Here is a 22480-nt window from a genome sequence, read left to right on the forward strand (position 1 = left end):
ACACAACAATATTACAGGTATGGAATGCTCTAACCCTCTACTACTACTACAATATTACAGGTATGGAATGCTCTAACCCTCTACTACTACTACAATATTACAGGTATGGAATGCTCTAACCCTCTACTACTACTACAATATTACAGGTATGGAATGCTCTAACCCTCTACTACTACTACAATATTACAGGTATGGAATGCTCTAACCCTCTACTACTACTACAATATTACAGGTATGGAATGCTCTAACCCTCTACTACTACTACAATATTACAGGTATGGAATGCTCTAACCCTCTACTACTACTACAGTATTACAGGTATGGAATGCTCTAACCCTCTACTACTACTACAATATTACAGGTATGGAATGCTCTAACCCTCTACTACTACTACAATATTACAGGTATGGAATGCTCTAACCCTCTACTACTACTACAATATTACAGGTATGGAATGCTCTAATCCTCTACTACTACTACTACTACAATATTACAGGAATGGAATGCTCTAACCCTCTACTACTACTACAATATTACAGGCATGGAATGCTCTAACCCTCTACTACTACTACAATATTACAGGTATGGAACGCTCTAACCTTCTACTACTACTACAATATTACAGGTATGGAATGCTCTAACCCTCTACTACTACTACAATATTACAGGTATGGAATGCTCTAACCCTCTACTACGACTACAATATTACAGGTATGGAATGCTCTAACCCTCTACTACTACTACTACAGTATTACAGGTATGGAATGCTCTAACCCTCTACTACTACTACAATATTACAGGTATGGAATGATCTAACCCTCTACTACTACTACTACAATATTACAGGTATGGAATGCTCTAACCCTCTACTACGACTACAATATTACAGGTATGGAATGCTCTAACCCTCTACTACTACTACAGTATTACAGGTATGGAATGCTCTAACCCTCTACTACTACTACAATATTACAGGTATGGAACGATCAAACCCTCTACTACTACTACTACAATATTACAGGTATGGAATGCTCTAACCCTCTACTACTACTACAGTATTACAGGTATTGAATGCTCTAACCCTCTACTACTACTACTACAATATTACAGGTATGGAATGCTCTAACCCTCTACTACTACTACAATATTACAGGTATGGAATGCTCTAACCCTCTACTACTACTACAATATTACAGGTATGGAATGCTCTAACAGTCTACTACTACTACAATATTACAGGTATGGAATGCTCTAATCCTCTACTACTACTACTACTACAATATTACAGGAATGGAATGCTCTAACCCTCAACTACTACTACAGTATTACAGGTATGGAATCCTCTAACCCTCTACTACTACAACAATATTACAGGTATGGAATGCTCTAACCTTCTACTACTACTACAATATTACAGGTATGGAATGCTCTAACCCTCTACTACTACTACAATATTACAGGTATGGAACGCTCTAACCTTCTACTACTACTACAATATTACAGGTATGGAATGCTCTAACCCTCTACTACTACTACAATATTACAGGTATGGAATGCTCTAACCCTCTACTACGACTACAATATTACAGGTATGGAATGCTCTAACCCTCTACTACTACTACTACAGTATTACAGGTATGGAATGCTCTAACCCTCTACTACTACTACTACAATATTACAGGTATGGAATGATCTAACCCTCTACTACTACTACTACAATATTACAGGTATGGAATGCTCTAACCCTCTATTACGACTACAATATTACAGGTATGGAATGCTCTAACCCTCTACTACTACTACAGTATTACAGGTATGGAATGCTCTAACCCTCTACTACTACTACAATATTACAGGTATGGAATGATCAAACCCTCTACTACTACTACGACTACAATATTACAGGTATGGAATGCTCTAACCCTCTACTACTACTACAGTATTACAGGTATGGAATGCTGTAACCCTCTACTACTACTACAGTATTACAGGTATGGAATGCTCTAACCCTCTACTACTACTACAATATTACAGGTATGGAATGCTCTAACCCTCTACTATACTACAGTATTACAGGTATGGAATGCTCTAACAGTCTACTACGACTACAATATTACAGGTATGGAATGCTCTAACAGTCTACTACTACTACAGTATTACAGGTATGGAATGCTCTAACAGTCTACTACTACTACAATATTACAGGTATGGAATGCTCTAACCCTCTACTACTACTACAGTATTACAGGTATGGAATGCTCTAACAGTCTACTACGACTACAATATTACAGGTATGGAATGCTCTAACAGTCTACTACTACTACAGTATTACAGGTATGGAATGCTCTAACAGTCTACTACTACTACAATATTACAGGTATGGAATGCTCTAACCCTCTCCTACTACTACAATATTACAGGTGTGGAATGCTCTAACTCTCTACTACTACTACAATATTACAGGTATGGAATGCTCTAACCCTCTACTACTACTACAATATTACAGGTATGGAATGCTCTAACCCTCTACTATACTACAATATTACAGGTATGGAATGCTCTAACCCTCTACTACTACTACAATATTACAGGTATGGAATGCTCTAACCCACTACTACTACTAATATTAATACTATATAAACATTATATTATGACTACATGATGACTATATAACTAGTATATTATGACTATATTATGACAATACAATTACTATATAACTAGTATATTAATACTATATAACTAGTATATTATTACTATATAACTAGTATATCATGACTATATAACTAGTATATTATGACTATATTATTACTATATAACTAGTATATTATATATATATGTATTAATACTATATAACTAGTATATTAATACTATATAACTAGTATATTATGACCATATAACTAGTATATTATGACTATATAACTAGTATATTATGACTATATTATTACTATATAACTAGTATATTATGACAATATTATTACTATATAACTAGTATATTATGACTATATTATTACTATATAACTAGTATATTATTACTATATAACTAGTATATTATGACAATATTATTACTATATAACTAGTATATTATGACCATATAACTAGTATATTATGACTATATAACTAGTATATTATGACTATAGTATTACTATATAACTAGTATATTATATATATGTATTAATACTACATAACTAGTATATTAATACTATATAACTAGTATATTATGACCATATAACTAGTATATTATGACTATATAACTAGTATATTATGACTATATTATTACTATATAACTAGTATATTATATATATATGTATTAATACTATATAACTAGTATATTATTACTATATAACTAGTATATTATGACCATATAACTAGTATATTATGACTATATAACTAGTATATTATGACTATATTATTACTATATAACTAGTATATTATATATATATGTATTAATACTATATAACTAGTATATTATGACTATATAACTAGTATATTATGACTATATAACTAGTATAGCATGACTATATAACTAGTATATTATGACTATATAACTAGTATATGCTATGTATATTAATACTATATAACTAGTATATTATATGTATATTAATACTATATAACTAGTATATTATATGTATATTAATACTATATAACTAGTATATTATATGTATATTAATACTATATAACTAGTATATTATATGTATATTAATACTATATAACTAGTATATTATATGTATATTAATACTATATAACTAGTATATTATATGTATATTAATACTATATAACTAGTATATTATATGTATATTAATACTATATAACTAGTATATTATATGTATATTATTACTATATAACTAGTATATTATGACCATATAACTAGTATATTATGACTATATAACTAGTATATTATGACAATATTATTACTATATAACCAGTATATTATGACTATATAACTAGTATATTATTACTATATAACTAGTATATTATGACTATATTTTTACTATATAACTAGTATATTATATATATATATGTATTAATACTATATAACTAGTATATTATGACTATATAACTAGTATATTATGACTATATAACTAGTATATTATTACTATATAACTAGTATATTATGACTATATTTTTACTATATAACTAGTATATTATATATATATGTATTAATACTATATAACTAGTATATTATGACTATATAACTAGTATATTATGACTATATAACTAGTATATCATGACTATATAACTAGTATATTATATGTATATTAATACTATATAACTAGTATATTATATGTATATTAATACTATATAACTAGTATATTATGACTATATAACTAGTATATGATATGTATATTAATACTATATAACTAGTATATTATGACTATATAACTAGTATATGATCTGTATATTAATACTATATAACTAGTATATTATATGTATATTAATACTATATAACTAGTATATTATATGTATATTAATACTATATAACTAGTATATTATATGTATATTAATACTATATAACTAGTATATTATATGTATATTAATACTATACAACTAGTATATTATATGTATATTAATACTATATAACTAGTATATTATATGTATATTAATACTATATAACTAGTATATTATATGTATATTAATACTATATAACTAGTATATTATATGTATATTAATACTATATAACTAGTATATTATATGTATATTATTACTATATAACTAGTATATTATGACCATATAACTAGTATATTATGACTATATAACTAGTATATTATGACTATATTATTACTATATAACTAGTATATTATATATATGTATTAATACTATATAACTAGTATATTATGACTATATAACTAGTATATTATGACTATATAACTAGTATATTATGACTATATAACTAGTATATGATATGTATATTAATACTATATAACTAGTATATTATATGTATATTAATACTATATAACTAGTATATTATATGTATATTAATACTATATAACTAGTATATTATATGTATATTAATACTATATAACTAGTATATGATATGTATATTAATACTATATAACTAGTATATTATGACTATATTAATACTATATAACTAGTATATTATAACTACATGATGCCTATATAACTAGTATATTATATGTATATTAATACTATATAACTAGTATATTATATGTATATTAATACTATATAACTAGTATATTATGTGTATATTAATACTATATAACTAGTATATTATATGTATATTAATACTATATAACTAGTATATGATGACTACATGATGACTATATAACTAGTATATTATATGTATATTAATACTATATAACTAGTATATTATGACTATATTAATACTATATTTTTATTTTATTTATTTATTTTTATTTTTTTATTTTTTATTTTACCGTTATTTTACCAGGTAAGTTGACTGAGAACACGTTCTCATTTGCAGCAACGACCTGGGGAATAGTTACAGGGGAGAGGAGGGGGATGAATGAGCCAATTGTAAACTGGGGATTATTAGGTGACCATGATGGTTTGAGGGCCAGATTGGGAATTTAGCCAGGACACCGGGGTTAACACCCCTACTCTTACGATAAGTGCCATGGGATCTTTAATGACCTCAGAGAGTCAGGACACCCGTTTAACGTCCCATCCGAAAGACGGCACCCTTATATCCCCATATAACTAGTATATTATGACTATATTAATACTATATAACTAGTATATTATATGTATTTTAATACTATATAACTAGTATATTATATGTATATTAATACTATATAACTAGTATATTATGACTATATTAATACTATATAACTAGTATATTATGACTATATTAATACTATATAACGAGTATATTATATGTATATTAATACTATATAACTAGTATATTATATGTATATTAATACTATATAACTAGTATATTATGACTATATAACTCACCGCCTGTATCTCTTCACACTCTCTCTTTCTGAGACAATCTCCCAGGTGTTGCAGCAGGTCTCTGGGTTTGATCATTTTGGTGAAGAGGGGTTCTATCCGGTCCAGAAGCACTCTGTGTAGCTTGGTGCTCTCCAGGGTCTGAAAGTCCCACTCCTTCATGGCCTCACACAGACCCTTATAGTCTAGAGACAATAACAACAATATCAAGCAGGGCCTGGTACCATCCCGGTTCGTCCAGGGGACGGACGGACGGACGCACGCACACACACACCTACCTTCTGCGTCCAGGGCGTCAAGCAGGGCCTGGTACCATCCCAGTTCGTCCAGGAGACACACCTGGTCTAGAAAGACCTGGGCTGCTGTTGTCACAGACTTACTCTCCTCTGATAGGATCATCTCTGCAACCTCTGGAACGCGGAACACAAAAGGTTCATTTCAGGAGGAGAGGAAGAGGAGAGGAAGAGAAGGGGAAGAGGAAGAGGGAAAGGAGAGGAAGATAAGAGGAATAGGAGAGGAATAGGAGAGGAAGAGGAAGAGAAGAGGAAGAGACGAGGAAGAGGGAGAGGAGAGGAAGAGGAGAGGAAGAGAAGAGGAAGAGGAAGAGGAGAGGAAGAGAAGAGGAAGAGGAGAGGAAGAGGAGAGGAGAGGAAGAGGAGAGGAAGAGGAAAGGAAGAGGAAGAGAAGAGGAAGAGGAAGTGGAAAGGTAGCCTAGCGGCTAAGAGCTCACTTGAGCAAGTCAGGTAACCCAAATTGGTGCTGTAAGTCGCTGTGTCTGCTAAATGACTACAATGTAGGTCTACATGTGAAATGAGAGGGAGAGGAGAGACTGTAAAGGGCAGAAAAGCTAGAATTGCTGTACATTGACACTTTCTAGGGGTGTAAAGATGGAAGTGACGGTGTTGTACCGAAAAGCCCCCTTGCCAGAACCCCCCCCCCCCCCCCCCTTCACGTGAACGCGCACGCACTCAATTCTTCATTCCTGCGACTATCCCGCTAGTTGGGATTTCTGTTCATGTTAGGCTGCGTTTCATTTTATTTTTTATGTCGGTTTGATCGCGGGGGGGGAGACACTAGTAATGTCTGCAGTCTTCGGTTTGGCTATTGGTTTCAAGTGTATTAGTCTATTAATTATTCATTGTGGTTGCCTATCCTGATGTGAAGTTTGTTCTATAGAAATTATTTGACTGGGGAGGATTTCGGCAAGGCTATTTTCTTGCCTGACGAAACCCCCCCCCACCCACCCTTCTATCTGGGACTGCAAGGCCTGGCATACTTCATAATCATTTTTGGTGACCTATCACACCCTCTGATGTGTGCCACAGGAAGTATTAGACTCTAGTCACAAAAGGAAGTGGTTATTTCAGAGCCCTCTACTGTTCTCTCTACCCATCCCTCAATACCCCATCGTGCTTTTCCCTCTTTTGGCTTTTCCTACATTTTTTAAAACACTTTTTCTGTCTTAGTTATTAAGAATGTAGGTACAGTAGTAATAATAAAATAATAATAACAATAATAAATCTAAAATTTGTACTCTGGGCGTAAAAGATCAACCCTCCATAGGACACCCCCAGCACCTCCACCTTCAACCCTCCATAGGACACCCCCAGCACCTCCACCTTCAACCCTCCATAGGACACCCCCAGCACCTCCACCTTCAACCCTCCATAGGACACCCCCAGCACCTCCACCTTCAACCCTCCATAGGACACCCCCAGCACCTCCACCTTCAACCCTCCATAGGACACCCCCAGCACCTCCACCATCCCCATCAACCCTCCATAGGACACCCCCGGCTCCTCCACCATCCCCATCAACCCTCCATAGGACACCCCCAGCACCTCCACCATCAACCCTCCATAGGACACCCCCAGCACCTCCACCATCCCCATCAACCCTCCATAGGACACCCCCAGCACCTCCACCATCAACCCTCCATAGGACACCCCCAGCACCTCCACCATCAACCCTCCATAGGACACCCCCAGCACCTCCACCATCAACCCTCCATAGGACACCCCCAGCACCTCCACCATCAACCCTCCATAGGACACCCCCTTCACCCTCCATAGGACACCTCCACCATCCCTGTCAACCCTCCATAGGACACCCCCAGCACCTCCACCATCCCCACCAACCCTCCATAGGACACCCCCTTCACCCTCCATAGGACACCCGCAGCACCTCCACCTTCAACCCTCCATAGGACACCCCCAGCACCTCCACCATCCCCACCAACCCTCCATAGGACACCCCCAGCACCTCCATCAACCCTCCACCCACCCCTCAGCCACAAAACACAATAATGATAATAATTATAGAAATTTAAAAATACAAAAATTATAGATCAAGATATATATACACATACATGTACAGTACATAAAGATAAACATATTCACAGGACACTCAACTTTTCCTACATCAGATATGCAGGTGACATTTCCACCTGGATGACAACACATAATCAGCAACACAGAGATGCTCTTCATCTGAGGGAATACCTGCCCATTCTCAGATGTTAGATAATCCCAGACGATCACACGTCATTTACATTCCAGCCCTAAGGAATACCTGCCCATTCTCAGATGTTAGATAATCCCAGACGATCACACGTCATTTACATTCCAGCCCTAAGGAATACCTGCCCATTCTCAGATGTTAGATAATCCCAGACGATCACACGTCATTTACATTCCAGCCCTAAGGAATACCTGCCCATTCTCAGATGTTAGATAATCCCAGACGATCACACGTCATTTACATTCCAGCCCTAAGGAATACCTGCCCATTCTCAGATGTTAGATAATCCCAGACGATCACATGTCATTTACATTCCAGCCCTAAGGAATACCTGCCCATTCTCAGATGTTAGATAATCCCAGACGATCACACGTCATTTACATTCCAGCCCTAAGGAATACCTGCCCATTCTCAGATGTTAGATAATCCCAGACGATCACACGTCATTTACATTCCAGCCCTAAGGAATACCTGCCCATTCTCAGATGTTAGATAATCCCAGACGATCACACGTCATTTACATTCCAGCCCTAAGGAATACCTGCCCATTCTCAGATGTTAGATAATCCCAGACGATCACACGTCATTTACATTCCAGCCCTAAGGAATACCTGCCCATTCTCAGATGTTAGATAATCCCAGACGATCACATGTCATTTACATTCCAGCCCTAAGGAATACCTGCCCATTCTCAGATGTTAGATAATCCCAGACGATCACACGTCATTTACATTCCAGCCCTAAGGAATACCTGCCCATTCTCAGATGTTAGATAATCCCAGACGATCACACGTCATTTACATTCCAGCCCTAAGGAATACCTGCCCATTCTCAGATGTTAGATAATCCCAGACGATCACACGTCATTTACATTCCAGCCCTAAGGAATACCTGCCCATTCTCAGATGTTAGATAATCCCAGACGATCACACGTCATTTACATTCCAGCCCTAAGGAATACCTGCCCATTCTCAGATGTTAGATAATCCCAGACGATCACACGTCATTTACATTCCAGCCCTAAGGAATACCTGCCCATTCTCAGATGTTAGATAATCCCAGACGATCACATGTCATTTACATTCCAGCCCTAAGGAATACCTGCCCATTCTCAGATGTTAGATAATCCCAGACGATCACACGTCATTTACATTCCAGCCCTAAGGAATACCTGCCCATTCTCAGATGTTAGATAATCCCAGACGATCACACGTCATTTACATTCCAGCCCTAAGGAATACCTGCCCATTCTCAGATGTTAGATAATCCCAGACGATCACACGTCATTTACATTCCAGCCCTAAGGAATACCCGCCCATTCTCAGATTCCCCTCCACTGATTAGCCCCCTGGAAAGGCTCCCTACTGCACCTCACATGATGTTGACGATTCTAATTGTAGCCTACAGGGCTAGAAAACGACCAGCTCCTTCATACCTCTCGGCCTGGATAAAGTGCTGTCGCTCTTTCTCTGTGATCTACAACTGCGTCATTCTTGAAGTTGTCTTTCTCTTTAAGGATTCGGTGGACAATCACCAAGACTTGGCTGTGTGCTGTTGCCTAATTGGTTGAATGAGTTGAGCTGGAGGCATCATAACTGCAAAGTTCCTTGCTGGTTGTAAATGCTGATTATATAACCACCTATTGAAAAAGCATTTTGATACTGATTTTTACTCTTGTACTAGGAATACACATTCTACCTGTTTCTCTGTGTTTATAATAAAAACATATGTTGTTTGTGCTTTAACTCTAGCAGTGAACAAGGTAGGTAGCAGTTTTATACTTATTATATTGCATATAATATACTGTATATGTTACATTTTAGAATATGGTAGATTCCATCATGTAATACGCCATCTACCATAGCATGTATTTATGGTTTCAACATATACTGTACAAATTGATAACTTTCAACGACATTTGATTTGCTAAAAAGGTACATTGATTCTCCCCTGTCCTTATTTCTAAATGTAGTTTAACCTCAAAATGACACAACAGGTTTTTGATTTTGTCTTTTTAAATCATAACGCATGGTATTGTCGTTGCCTCACAGACATCACGATATACAATAAAGAACAGAATGAAGTGATTTATTTTCCATCACTGTGGGCTCGTCCAAGATCCAACATATACCCACATAGAGACACACTCATTGTTCTTCTGACTGTAAGGTGATATGGCTGCACTGCTATGGAAAACATACAGTATATAATCTACACATATAGATGTATCTACACATCTCCCGGGTGGCGCAGTGGTCTAGGGCACTGCATCGCAGTGCTAGCTGCGCCACCCGAGTCTCTGGGTTCGCGCCCAGGCTCTGTCGCAGCCGGCCACAACCGGGAGGTCCGTGGGGCGACGCACAATTGGCATAGCGTCGTCCGGGTTAGGGAGGGTTTGGCCGGTAGGGGTATCCTTGTCTCAGTATGTGAAAATGTAATAAAATGGATGCACTCTACTGTAAGTCGCTCTGGATAAGAGCGTCTGCTAAATGACTAAAATGTAAATATAATCAACATCACAGATGATGAAGAATGTAATGATACGTTTGTATTTACACGTGTCACCATGTGTTTTCCAAAACAAAACAATAAACGTGGCGATGGGAGGAACATGTGTATATGTGCTGTTTAACTAAGAACTACATACGTAATACAGAATATACATGTGAACACATAGACGTGTGAATGAATGTGTGTATAATATGTGTGAGCCATTTGTGCGTATAATATGTGTGAATGTATGTGTGTATAATATGTGTGAGCCATATGTGTGCATAATATGTGTGAGCCATATGTGCATATAATATGTGTGAATGTGTATGTGTGTGTAATATGTGTGTGTATGCATGTGTGTGTAATGTGTGTGTGCCATATGTGTGTATGTATGTGTATATTATGTGTGTATAATATGTGTGTATATTATGTGTGTGCCATATGTGTGTATATTATGTGTGTGCCATATGTGTGTATAATATGTGTGTATATTATGTGTGTGCCATATGTGTGTATATTATCTGTGTGCCATATGTGTGTGTAATATGTGTGTGCCATATGTGTGTATAATATGTGTGTATGTATGTGTGTGTAATATGTGTGTGCCATATGTGTGTATAATATGTGTGTATGTATGTGTGTGTAATATGTGTGTGCCATATGTGTGTATATTATGTGTGAATGTATGTCTAAACTTGAAAGGTTATGCTGCCCTCCCAAAAATAGGGCTCTGTTCCAGTAAGTGATTTGTCATTTTATATCTTATTATGCAAAGATAGACATTTGTATTTCCTATTTAATGTTTGTTAACAAACTAAACTTTCTGTGATGTTTTGTGTATCATCTTTATTTTCTTAAACATTACAAAATGTTTCTAAAATAAATGTTTGTTTCTATATACTCGGCAAGAAAATATCCTTGCCCCCCCCCCCCCCCTTCTAATTTCCTTAATTTTGTAGCTTAGAGTCAAGTACTTCCTGTGGCAACACACTCCACATCAGAATAGGCAACCGAAATGAGTAATGAATGTATGTGTGTTATATTAAACATAGAGGAGGGAGTCAAATGTAGGCAAGCAACAAAGCATTTCAGAACAACTACTAGTCGAATAAGACATGGGAGAGATGACAAATTTTGTCAAAGAGATTTATTTATAGACTAATACACTTGAAACCAATAGCCAAACCGAAAACTGCAGATATTACTAGTGCCTCCTCCGCAATCAAACCGACATATAAAATAAAATGAAACGCAGCCTAACATGAACAGAAATCTCAACTAGCGGGCAAGTCGCAGCAAGGAAGAATTGAGTGCGTGCGCGTCCACGCAAATCGCGGCAATGAAAAATGGAATGCGTGCGCGTTCACGCAAAGGGTGGTGGTGGTCTGGGGGGGGTCTGGCAGGCGGTAGCTGTTTGGCACAACAAGGGCAGTCATTTCTCTACATGCAAACCATTTGTCAGCGTTACAGAGACAGAAATAAAAACAAAATCATTGTTTTGTAGAATTGCATTCGAAATAAGAACAAAATCATGTAATCAAAAGCTGACAGTGTCTGTCGATATGAAACAACCGTATAGATTAACATTAGTAGCTAAAACAACAACAGGATAACGAAGGTAAGGGAACTTTACAGACTAACGTTAGTAGCTAAAACAGGAACACAAAGGTAAAACAACCGTATAGACTAACGTTAGTAGCTAAAACAAGAACAGGAACACAAAGGTAAAGGAACTTTACAGAGTACCGTTAGTAGGTAAAGCAACAAATAGACATTATATACATACTGTACCTGGATGCAGGTAAGTTGTCATGAAGCCTTTGACGTAAGACGGTCGCAAAATTTGAACCACGTATTCACTACACCTCTGTAGATTGCTCTTCTCAAATTCATACATGATCGATGAATAATCGATGAACTGATAGCGGAGAGATATTGCCTATGTCTCTTGCATTAAGCTGACAGCTGCTCAACGGGTATAGTGGTGGAGTGTTCCGTGATATTTGGTCGTACTGACTCAGCTGATCTCCTATACATGTCAGTGGAAACCACGCCTCGGCTTCGCCAGCCTGAAGAAACGAAACCGAAACTTCCCGAGTGACAATAAAACGAAACACTTGCCTCGGTAAAGTCCCAGGACGTGGTAGGGTAGTTAGACCCAGATCTAGGATCAGTTTGGACTCGGCTAATCGTTACGTAACCCACTAGTGAGGGCAACGCCAAAAAAAAAGACCAAAAAATCAGTCTATGGTCGTGGTGAACTAATCTGTGCCAAATAACATTCAGTATATACCATACGAGATAGATTACATTGATCAATAGAGGTACTGCATCAATGAAATAGCAAAGACTGAAAGATGATCAAGTGACGAATAAACAGACTGAAAGATGATCAAGTGACGAATAAACAGACTGAAAGATGATCAAGTGACGAATAAACAGACTGAAAGATGATCAAGTGACGAATAAACAGACTGAAAGATGATCAAGTGACGAATAAACAGACTGAAAGATGATCAAGTGACATAACCATTTATGACTTGTAATGATAATAGTTTATTTGATCATGTCTCAACTTATTCAAATGATGAAAATAATGTTCAGTACCATTACATTAAAACATGTAGGATATGACACGTTTTATTAGGATGAATTCCCATGTGACAATTTATTATACAATATTATGCAAAAAAAAACATATTGTTTTAACACCGTAATCATGTCATAACAGTAACCCGGAAAGTCCCAACTAGCACCCAAGTGCACTACTTTAGACCCTATATAGTGCACTACTTTAGACCCTATTCCCTATATAGTGCACTACTTTAGACCCTATTCCCTATATAGTGCACTACTTTAGACCCTATTCCCTATATAGTGCACTACTTTTGACCATGACCTATAGGGTTCCATTTAGGACAGATAGCGGACCTTGTGGGTCCTTGAGGCAAATGTGTCCCTTGTGAGCAGAGGGAAATATGACAGAGGATTTCAAGACTCTAGGCCTTCACACAGACTCTAGGCCTTCACACAGACTGCTCCTTTGTTGTCCACGTAGTCCTAAATCCAGTAGGTTTTATTAACCACGCCAAACAGCCGACCCGACCGCTCGGAGGCGTCCGCATGGTCCTAAAGCACAACGATGACTTGTTGTGTATCACATTGCAATTATAAAACGGGTGGAGGTCGACAAAAAAACTATTTCAGAAGGGACAGAAATGCAATTTCATAATATGTTGGTTTGGGGGGGGGGGGGTCCGGACATATATTTGAGACTAGTGTATTGCAATTAATTTAGTAATCGACTGAAATCAGTAAAATATCTTTTGAGTTGTAAACAGGGATACAACAACGAGTCCCAGACAGTTCACAATAGAACATACCGGAGGAGGCATCGTTTACTACCTAAACTATTAGCATCATCTGGTGACCACCAGTGTCTACTACCTAAACTATTAGCATCATCTGGTGACCACCAGTGTCTACTACCTAAACTATTAGCATCATCTGGTGACCCCCAGTGTCTACTACCTAAACTATTAGCATCATCTGGTGACCACCAGTGTCTACTACCTAAACTATTAGCATCATCTGGTGACCCCCAGTGTCTACTACCTAAACTATTAGCATCATCTGGTGACCACCAGTGTCTACTACCTAAACTATTAGCATCATCTGGTGACCACCAGTGTCTACTACCTAAACTATTAGCATCATCTGGTGACCACCAGTGTCTACTACCTAAACTATTAGCATCATCTGGTGACCACCAGTGTTTACTACCTAAACCACAGGTGTCAAACTCATTCCACGGAGGGCCGAGTGTCTGCGGGTTTTCGCTCCTCCCTTGTACTTGATTGATGAATTAACATCACTAATTAGTTAGGAACTCCCCACACCTGGTTGTCTAGGGCTTTATTGAAAGGAAACACCAAAAACCTGCAGACACTAGGCCCTCCGTGGAATGAGTTTGACACCCCTGACCTAAACTATTAGCATCATCTGGTGACCACCAGTGTCTACTACCTAAACTATTAGCATCATCTGGTGACCACCAGTGTCTACTACCTAAACTATTAGCATCATCTGGTGACCACCAGTGTCTACTACCTAAACTATTAGCATCATCTGGTGACCACCAGTGTCTACTACCTAAACTATTAGCATCATCTGGTGACCACCAGTGTCTACTACCTAAACTATTAGCATCATCTGGTGACCACCAGTGTCTACTACCTAAACTATTAGCATCATCTGGTGACCACCAGTGTTTGGAAAACGCTGAGCTCGTAGACAAAACAGACCACGGAACGCAGTTTCACACGAAGGTCCGCGGTGGGTCTGTGGTAATTATGCGGTTATATTTGACACAGGTTAATGACATCTATTCATTTTCTGTTATTGTGTTTCTACGTAGAAGCCATATCAGCCAGGGAAACTCATTGTTCTCACTATATGATGGAACATTCAGATGACTTGACTGTGAGGCTCTTTACCTGAATCACTAGGATTTTCTTGTAATCACAACAAAACTACATATTTTGCTCAAATAGAGATATGATTACATCGTGTTTTATTTGGAAAGATGGCTGAGAATAGAACATTCCGTTTTCTGAGTGTACAGTATCGCCGTTTACTGCAATTTTCTGGATTATCTTGACCAGTACAGCACTACCTATTTCACTCAACTAGAGACTGAAATAAATGGTGTTTCTTTTTAAAAGATGGTACTGCCTGACGTGGACTGTTCGCTCACCTTATTCTCATTGTGGTTAACGACGGTTGTTGCTCATTTACCAGGTAACGACAAGTGGAAACTATACTTTTCTGATATATCAAATACTTATGTCATGCAATAAAATGCTAATTAATGACTTAAAAATCATACAATGTGATTTTCTGGATTTTTGTTTTAGATTCCGTCTCTCACAGTTGAAGTGTACCTATGATAAAAAATTACAGACCTCTACATGCTTTGTAAGTAGGAAAACCTGCAAAATCGTCATTGTGTCATATACTTGTTCTCCCCACTGTGTATGTGGCGTTTCTTTGAAAAGATGGGCGTGGCTGACATCAACATTAAGGGGAAAGGATCCACAGAGGCTGATCCTCTTTCTGTACATCTCTTTATTTACACTGCTGGTTGCCATGGTGAACACAAATACAGGACATCGAATGCTTCCAGAATTGACTCAGTAAAGTGCCATGAGGTCATCCTACAGTATCACAGCCAGGTCAAACAGGTGTGTTAGTCAGATTACCCAGTGTCCAACACTATTGATTATCCTCTACCCCCAGTGTATGTGGAGTACTATGGTCTTAGCCATGTTCTCCCTCACTCCTCCCTTCCTCTCTTCCTCCCCTCCCGGCTCCTCTCTTCCTCCCCTCCCGGCTCCTCTCTTCCACTCCTACTTCCTGTTACCGACAATGCACTACTTCTTGCTGCCGTCTCTCTCTTTCCGTCCCTCCGACCCACCCTCCTCTTCCTAGAGAGATAGAGATAGATAGAGATATATATAGATAGAGATATATATAGATAGAGATATATATAGATAGAGATAGATGGTCATATGAACAGAACAGCATAGCGTACACAGTATAATGTAACACTTCCTCGCCAGCTCTCCTCTCAAACAGTGCAGCAACTATAAGGTATCGTCCCAAATGGCAGCCTATTCCCTACAGTGAACTACACAGTGAACTACACAGTGGACTACACAGTGGACTACACAGGCAATAGAGCACTTAATAGGGAATAGGCTGCCATATAGGACGCAGGATAAAACAAATATTATTTTATTGATTTATTTGACCAGGTCAGTTGACTGAGAACACCTTCTAATTTACCCCAACGACCTCAACGACCTGGGGAATAGGTCCAGGGGAGAGAAGGGGGGGGGGGGGGGGGGATGAATGAGCCAACTGGAAGCTCAATCCAACTCAGTCAAAAAGTAGTAACAAAACAATACCTCTGAGATGGAGGTGACAGAGAGGTCAGTGTCACTGGTTGATGATGTCATACCGTCCTCGTAGGTCGGCGCCGGAGGGTCGTAGATGGCCAGCTGGTCAAAGGCTTCCTTGGAGAGCGGGTGGAACTGATATGAGGGAGAGACACACACACAGGAGGGTTAGGGAGAGGGATGCGCGTGATGCTCATCGGCAGCCTAGACTAACGGGATTTGTAGAGTCAAAGTATTTAAAATGTCTGCGTGCTCACCAGCTCGTGGAGGAAAGGGTCCATCCGTGCCAGCTGGAAAGGGGAGTTCATCCTGGATGACCCCGCCCCCTCCCTCCCTATCACGGCGTGTGATTGGCGAGGTGATGACACGCGGGACGATGTTGACCAATGAGCTGTGGAACACTGCCAGCTCCCACTGTAACCAAGGTTCAGAGGATTTGATTTGTCCAACATTACTGCAAACCTTTTCTCTTGAAAAGACTTGACACTAGCTGCACTAAAATGATTTGATTGCAAAGCTTACTGGTCTGTCCTTCACCATAGAAATATAATTATTATTGTGGTGCATAATTGCCATGGTAAATTGGAATGTTCAGTCAATGAGCATTATGGGTAATCCACCTCTCCTGAATTAAACAAGCATAGAAAGAAAGTGGATGTGTGTTACACTGTCCAAATCTAAACACAACTGGCGACGCCACGTCATTTTCTAAACACAAGTTATTATTGACATGCCAGCACTATTGTAGCTAACAGAGTGTAGAACCGGTTACTGACTAACCAGTCAGCCAGACCATTCCAGACTGAATTAATCAATTAACCAGTCACACAGACCATTCCAGACTGAATTAATCAATTAACCAGTCACACAGACCATTCCAGACTGAATTAATCAATCAACCAGTCAGCCAGACCATTGCAGACTGAATTAATCAATTAACCAGTCACACAGACCATTCCAGACTGAATTAATCAATTAACCAGTCAGCCAGACCATTCCAGACTGAATTAATCAATCAACCAGTCAGCCAGACCATTCCAGACTGAATTAATCAATCAACCAGTCACACAGACCATTCCAGACTGAATTAATCAATTAACCAGTCACACAGACCATTCCAGACTGAATGAATCAATCAACCAGTCAGCCAGACCATTCCAGACTGAATGAATCAATCAACCAGTCAGCCAGACCATTCCAGACTGAATGAATCAATCAACCAGTCAGCCAGACCATTCCAGACTGAATTAATCAATCAACCAGTCACACAGACCATTCCAGACTGAATTAATCAATCAACCAGTCACACAGACCATTCTAGACTGAATTAATCAATCAACCAGTCAGCCAGACCATTCCAGACTGAATTAATCAATTAACCAGTCACACAGACCATTCCAGACTGAATTAATCAATTAACCAGTCACACAGACCATTCCAGACTGAATTAATCAATTAACCAGTCAGCCAGACCATTCCAGACTGAATTAATCAATCAACCAGTCAGCCAGACCATTGCAGACTGAATTAATCAATTAACCAGTCACACAGACCATTCCAGACTGAATTAATCAATTAACCAGTCAGCCAGACCATTCCAGACTGAATTAATCAATCAACCAGTCAGACCATTCCAGACTGAATTAATCAATCAACCAGTCACACAGACCATTCCAGACTGAATTAATCAATTTACCAGTCACACAGACCATTCCAGACTGAATTAATCAATCAACCAGTCAGCCAGACCATTCCAGACTGAATTAATCAATCAACCAGTCAGCCAGACCATTCCAGACTGAATTAATCAATCAACCAGTCACACAGACCATTCCAGACTGAATTAATCAATCAACCAGTCACACAGACCATTCCATACTGAATTAATCAATTAACCAGTCACACAGACCATTCCAGACTGAATTAATTAATCAATCAACCAGTCACACAGACCATTCCAGACTGAATTAATTAATCAATCAACCAGTCAGCCAGACCATTCCAGACTGAATTAATCAATCAACCAGTCAGCCAGACCATTCCAGACTGAATGAATCAATCAACCAGTCAGCCAGACCATTCCAGACTGAATGAATCAATCAACCAGTCAGCCAGACCATTCCAGACTGAATGAATCAATCAACCAGTCAGCCAGACCATTCCAGACTGAATGAATCAATCAACCAGTCAGCCAGACCATTCCAGACTGAATGAATCAATCAACCAGTCAGCCAGACCATTCCAGACTGAATGAATCAATCAACCAGTCAGCCAGACCATTCCAGACTGAATGAATCAATCAACCAGTCAGCCAGACCATTCCAGACTGAATTAATCAATCAACCAGTCAGCCAGACCATTCCAGACTGAATTAATCAATCAACCAGTCACACAGACCATTCTAGACTGAATTAATCAATCAACCAGTCAGCCAGACCATTCCAGACTGAATTAATCAATCAACCAGTCAGCCAGACCATTCCAGACTGAATTAATCAATCAACCAGTCAGCCAGACCATTCCAGACTGAATTAATCAATCATAACAGCACTATTGTAGCTAACAGAGTGTAGAAACGGTTGCTAACTTGAACAATACAACAACAAAAAAGTTACCTCTCATCTGTCCATCGATCCCTCCATCCTCTGGCCGGGGTAGAAGAGGAGTTCCCCACCCTTTCCACCTTCGTCCTGACCGTCTCCTCTCCCTCCCCCTCCTCTTTCGCTCTCCATGGTTACCACCTGCTCTGGTGGTCTCCATGGTTACCACCTGCTCTGGTGGTCTCCATGGTTACCACCTGCTCTGCTGGTCACCATGGCAGCTGCGGTCCTGTTTTCTCCAGGTACAGGAGGTTTGAGAGTAAGGCTGGAGGAGAACGGCTGCTTACACAGCGGACACTGCACCTAGAGACAGGATTAAGATAAAAGATCAGAGAAGGAAAACGTCATTAATTCTAGAGCCTAGAGGTGGTAGGAAGGATTTCCTGAACACCTTCGGTGGCACCCTATTCCCTGTACTGCCCTACCAAGCAAAAAGGGCAGTACATGCTCATTTGGTCAAAAATGAGTTGTCTTTTTTTGCTACATTAAATACATGCTTAATCAGGTGGACAAGTCTCCTGAATTGTATTGTGTTTTGGAAAAAATGGGGGTCATGTTAGCAGTAACTGCATACATTTGCTGTGAAACCAAGGGGGGAAAAAAGGCAATTTTTCTCAGTTCCACACTATGATCTGTTACTGCCTTTTTGCTTGGTGGGGCAGTATTGTGTGCCGCTATCGACCAGAGCCCTAGGTGCCATTTGAGATGCACAGGCCCTGGACAAAAGTAGTGCACTATATAAGGAAAAGGGTGTAATTAGGGACACACCCCTACCTTATTGTTGTTCCACTCCTGTATGCAGAGGAAGCAGAAGCAATGGAGGCACCTGTTCAGATAAGTTATGTTGTAGAACCGGCCCTAGGCAGATACAAGTCTTAAGAGTCTGGAGACGCCTCGGCCGAGACAGACTGCGACAAAGGGAGGGATTCCTCCTGTTCCTGACCTTCTCTGCTTCTCCGCTCGCCCTCGGGACAAACACACAACTTCACCTTAGTAGGGGCCATCTTCTAGGGGGGGGGGGGGGTCAGGAACAGGAGCCCTACATTTACATTTAAGTCATTTAGCAGACGCTCTTATCCAGAGCGACTTACAAATTGGTGCATTCACCTCTACGACTTTATTGCAGTCGCGTCCCCAGACTCTAATCTGCCTAGACCGGTTCAGCAACATGACTTACCTGGATACAGTGTCAGTTGATCCAACTCCCCAATTACATCACTTTGAGAAACGGAGCTGCCTAAAGTGTAGGTAGGGCTGAGATGAATGTAGGTTAGCCTACTATGGGGCTGTTGGGTCAACAACAACAACGTTACCAGTGATCTAGTCTTACGGCCTAGATATTTCCCTGTTTAGCTGCATACGTTTTAAAAGTGAATGTACCTGTTAGGATTCATATGTAGAGTGAAACGTGTGGCTTTATCCACAAGATGTAGCAAATACACTTTACAGCTGGGTAACGTGCTGCTTCCGTGTCTGTCCACACGTCGTCTCCAGTAGCCGAATTTGAACGCTAGCTAACCATCCATTCCCGGGTTAGCTGCATCACTAGCGAGTTAGCTGGCACTAATAATAATAATAAATAAAAAAATACAACTTTGATGTTGATTATAGTTAACGTTAGATAGCTCGTCAACTGACAGGCTAACCGAGTAGCTAGCTCATGAGCGTCTCTCTTCCTGCCTGACAACTCGAATCCCTGCAGAGTTCTCCGGTTCACAGTCAAAACATCACACCGCCGAATCCGTTAGTCTAGCTCATCAGCTAGCTATCTGACAACACTAAGAATAATTCAGACCTAAATGATAGTAGAAATTGTAAACATATATGGTAGAATGTCGGCGAGGTAGCAGACTGTTTTGAATCAGAAGGCCCAGCGCCATTGGCAACAAAGAGGATTCTGGGATATTGGAGGACTTTCCGCAACCCTCTGGTTGCCAAGGAAGATAAAATATATTTTTTTGTCGATTCAATTGCATCTACTTTTGTTGTTGTTGTTGGTATAAACTATTTAATCTTGTTTCATTACTATTAAACGTCCACATCTCATCTATAAATGGGACAATTGTCATGTAATCATTTCCCGTGCTAGTAGCTATTGTTATTGTCTTTTAATGCCCGTAATTCCGCCAGATGGCGCCAGAGTGAAGCTATTGACTGACAACAAGTGAGACCCCTCGGTTGTTTACAATCCGTGTTGTCATAGACATGGAAGCCAGCGAACCAGCTAGCCAGCTAACCGCAGCTAAACAAAACGTGGTTTGAGTCCATTTCTACCAAAATTGAAGATGATGAACATCAGCAACCGAGCATTGGATAGACTCTACTCTGTTGTGAGTAGTTTTTATGTTCCCCCGTAGCTGGTTGTTTTAGCCAACTGGTTGTGCTAACTAGCTAACTGCCAGGGATAATACTTCCAAAATGTGAGCTAGGTCTACATTTCAATAAGAAACGGTGAGCTGCCCTATTTATCTACACTACAGTACATAGCTAATCACATAACTCCCAACTGAACGTATCCAGCCAGACAAGCTGTGGCCAATATGCAGGGTTGGCTAGGTTACTTTCTAAATGTCATCTGTTACCTGTCCAAAATTATAATCAGTAATTTAACTTTTGGATTAGCCAAACTCAGTAACGTAATCTGATGACATTCCGTTAGAAGAAGACACATGTATGTTACCAATTGAACGACATCGATTGCAGGATAAAACAATGTTAAAGTTTATATAGCTGGACATGTATGGATGTTAAATGTAACTTTATGGGTTGGTTATGTAGGCTTCTTCTAACCCACCGCTTTCTACTACATATAATAATACGATTCAATTATATCTTTACATTAAAAACCAACGTCTATCAGAATTACAGTCATTCCAATAAATGTTATACCCCATAATCTTCAAGAATAGGACTTGGAAATATAGAAGTATACATTAGCCAAATTGTTTTACCTGAGCATGACCCCCAAAACTAAGG

The 22480-nt window shown here is 38.8% G+C and overlaps 2 protein-coding genes across 4 annotated transcripts in view; both read right to left on the minus strand.

Annotated features, from left to right (window-relative positions):
* rigi (RNA sensor RIG-I) overlaps nt 1-13310 on the minus strand; it is a 56023-nt gene extending 42713 nt beyond the window's left edge. The window contains exons 1-3 of the mRNA XM_055901221.1: nt 12736-13310; nt 6210-6341; nt 5935-6116 (exon numbers count right to left, since the gene is read on the minus strand). Coding sequence (XP_055757196.1) covers nt 5935-6116; nt 6210-6341; nt 12736-12841 — 420 coding nt within the window. The 5' untranslated portion in view covers nt 12842-13310. The remainder of the gene's footprint in view (nt 1-5934; nt 6117-6209; nt 6342-12735) is intronic.
* Nucleotides 13311-16053: 2743 nt separating this feature from the next.
* LOC129835543 (E3 ubiquitin-protein ligase Topors-like) lies at nt 16054-21617 on the minus strand. Of its 3 annotated transcripts, none has more exons than XM_055901222.1 (5): nt 20885-21614; nt 19520-19807; nt 17162-17318; nt 16914-17039; nt 16054-16430 (listed from the first exon to the last, which is right to left on the minus strand). In XM_055901222.1, the coding sequence occupies exons 3-5, from the start codon at nt 17210-17212 to the stop codon at nt 16377-16379; spliced, it is 231 nt and encodes a 76-aa protein (XP_055757197.1). In that variant the 5' UTR covers nt 17213-17318; nt 19520-19807; nt 20885-21614; the 3' UTR covers nt 16054-16376. The 3 variants fall into 3 exon arrangements, 2 of the variants coding, with proteins under 2 accessions (XP_055757197.1, XP_055757198.1); XM_055901223.1 differs by lacking the exon at nt 20885-21614 and adding an exon at nt 20279-20499; XR_008756435.1 differs by lacking the exon at nt 17162-17318 and having other exon boundaries at nt 20885-21617.
* Nucleotides 21618-22480: the final 863 nt, after the last annotated feature.

This window comes from Salvelinus fontinalis, chromosome 36, assembly GCF_029448725.1.
Source record: "Salvelinus fontinalis isolate EN_2023a chromosome 36, ASM2944872v1, whole genome shotgun sequence".
Classification (NCBI taxonomy): domain Eukaryota; kingdom Metazoa; phylum Chordata; class Actinopteri; order Salmoniformes; family Salmonidae; genus Salvelinus; species Salvelinus fontinalis.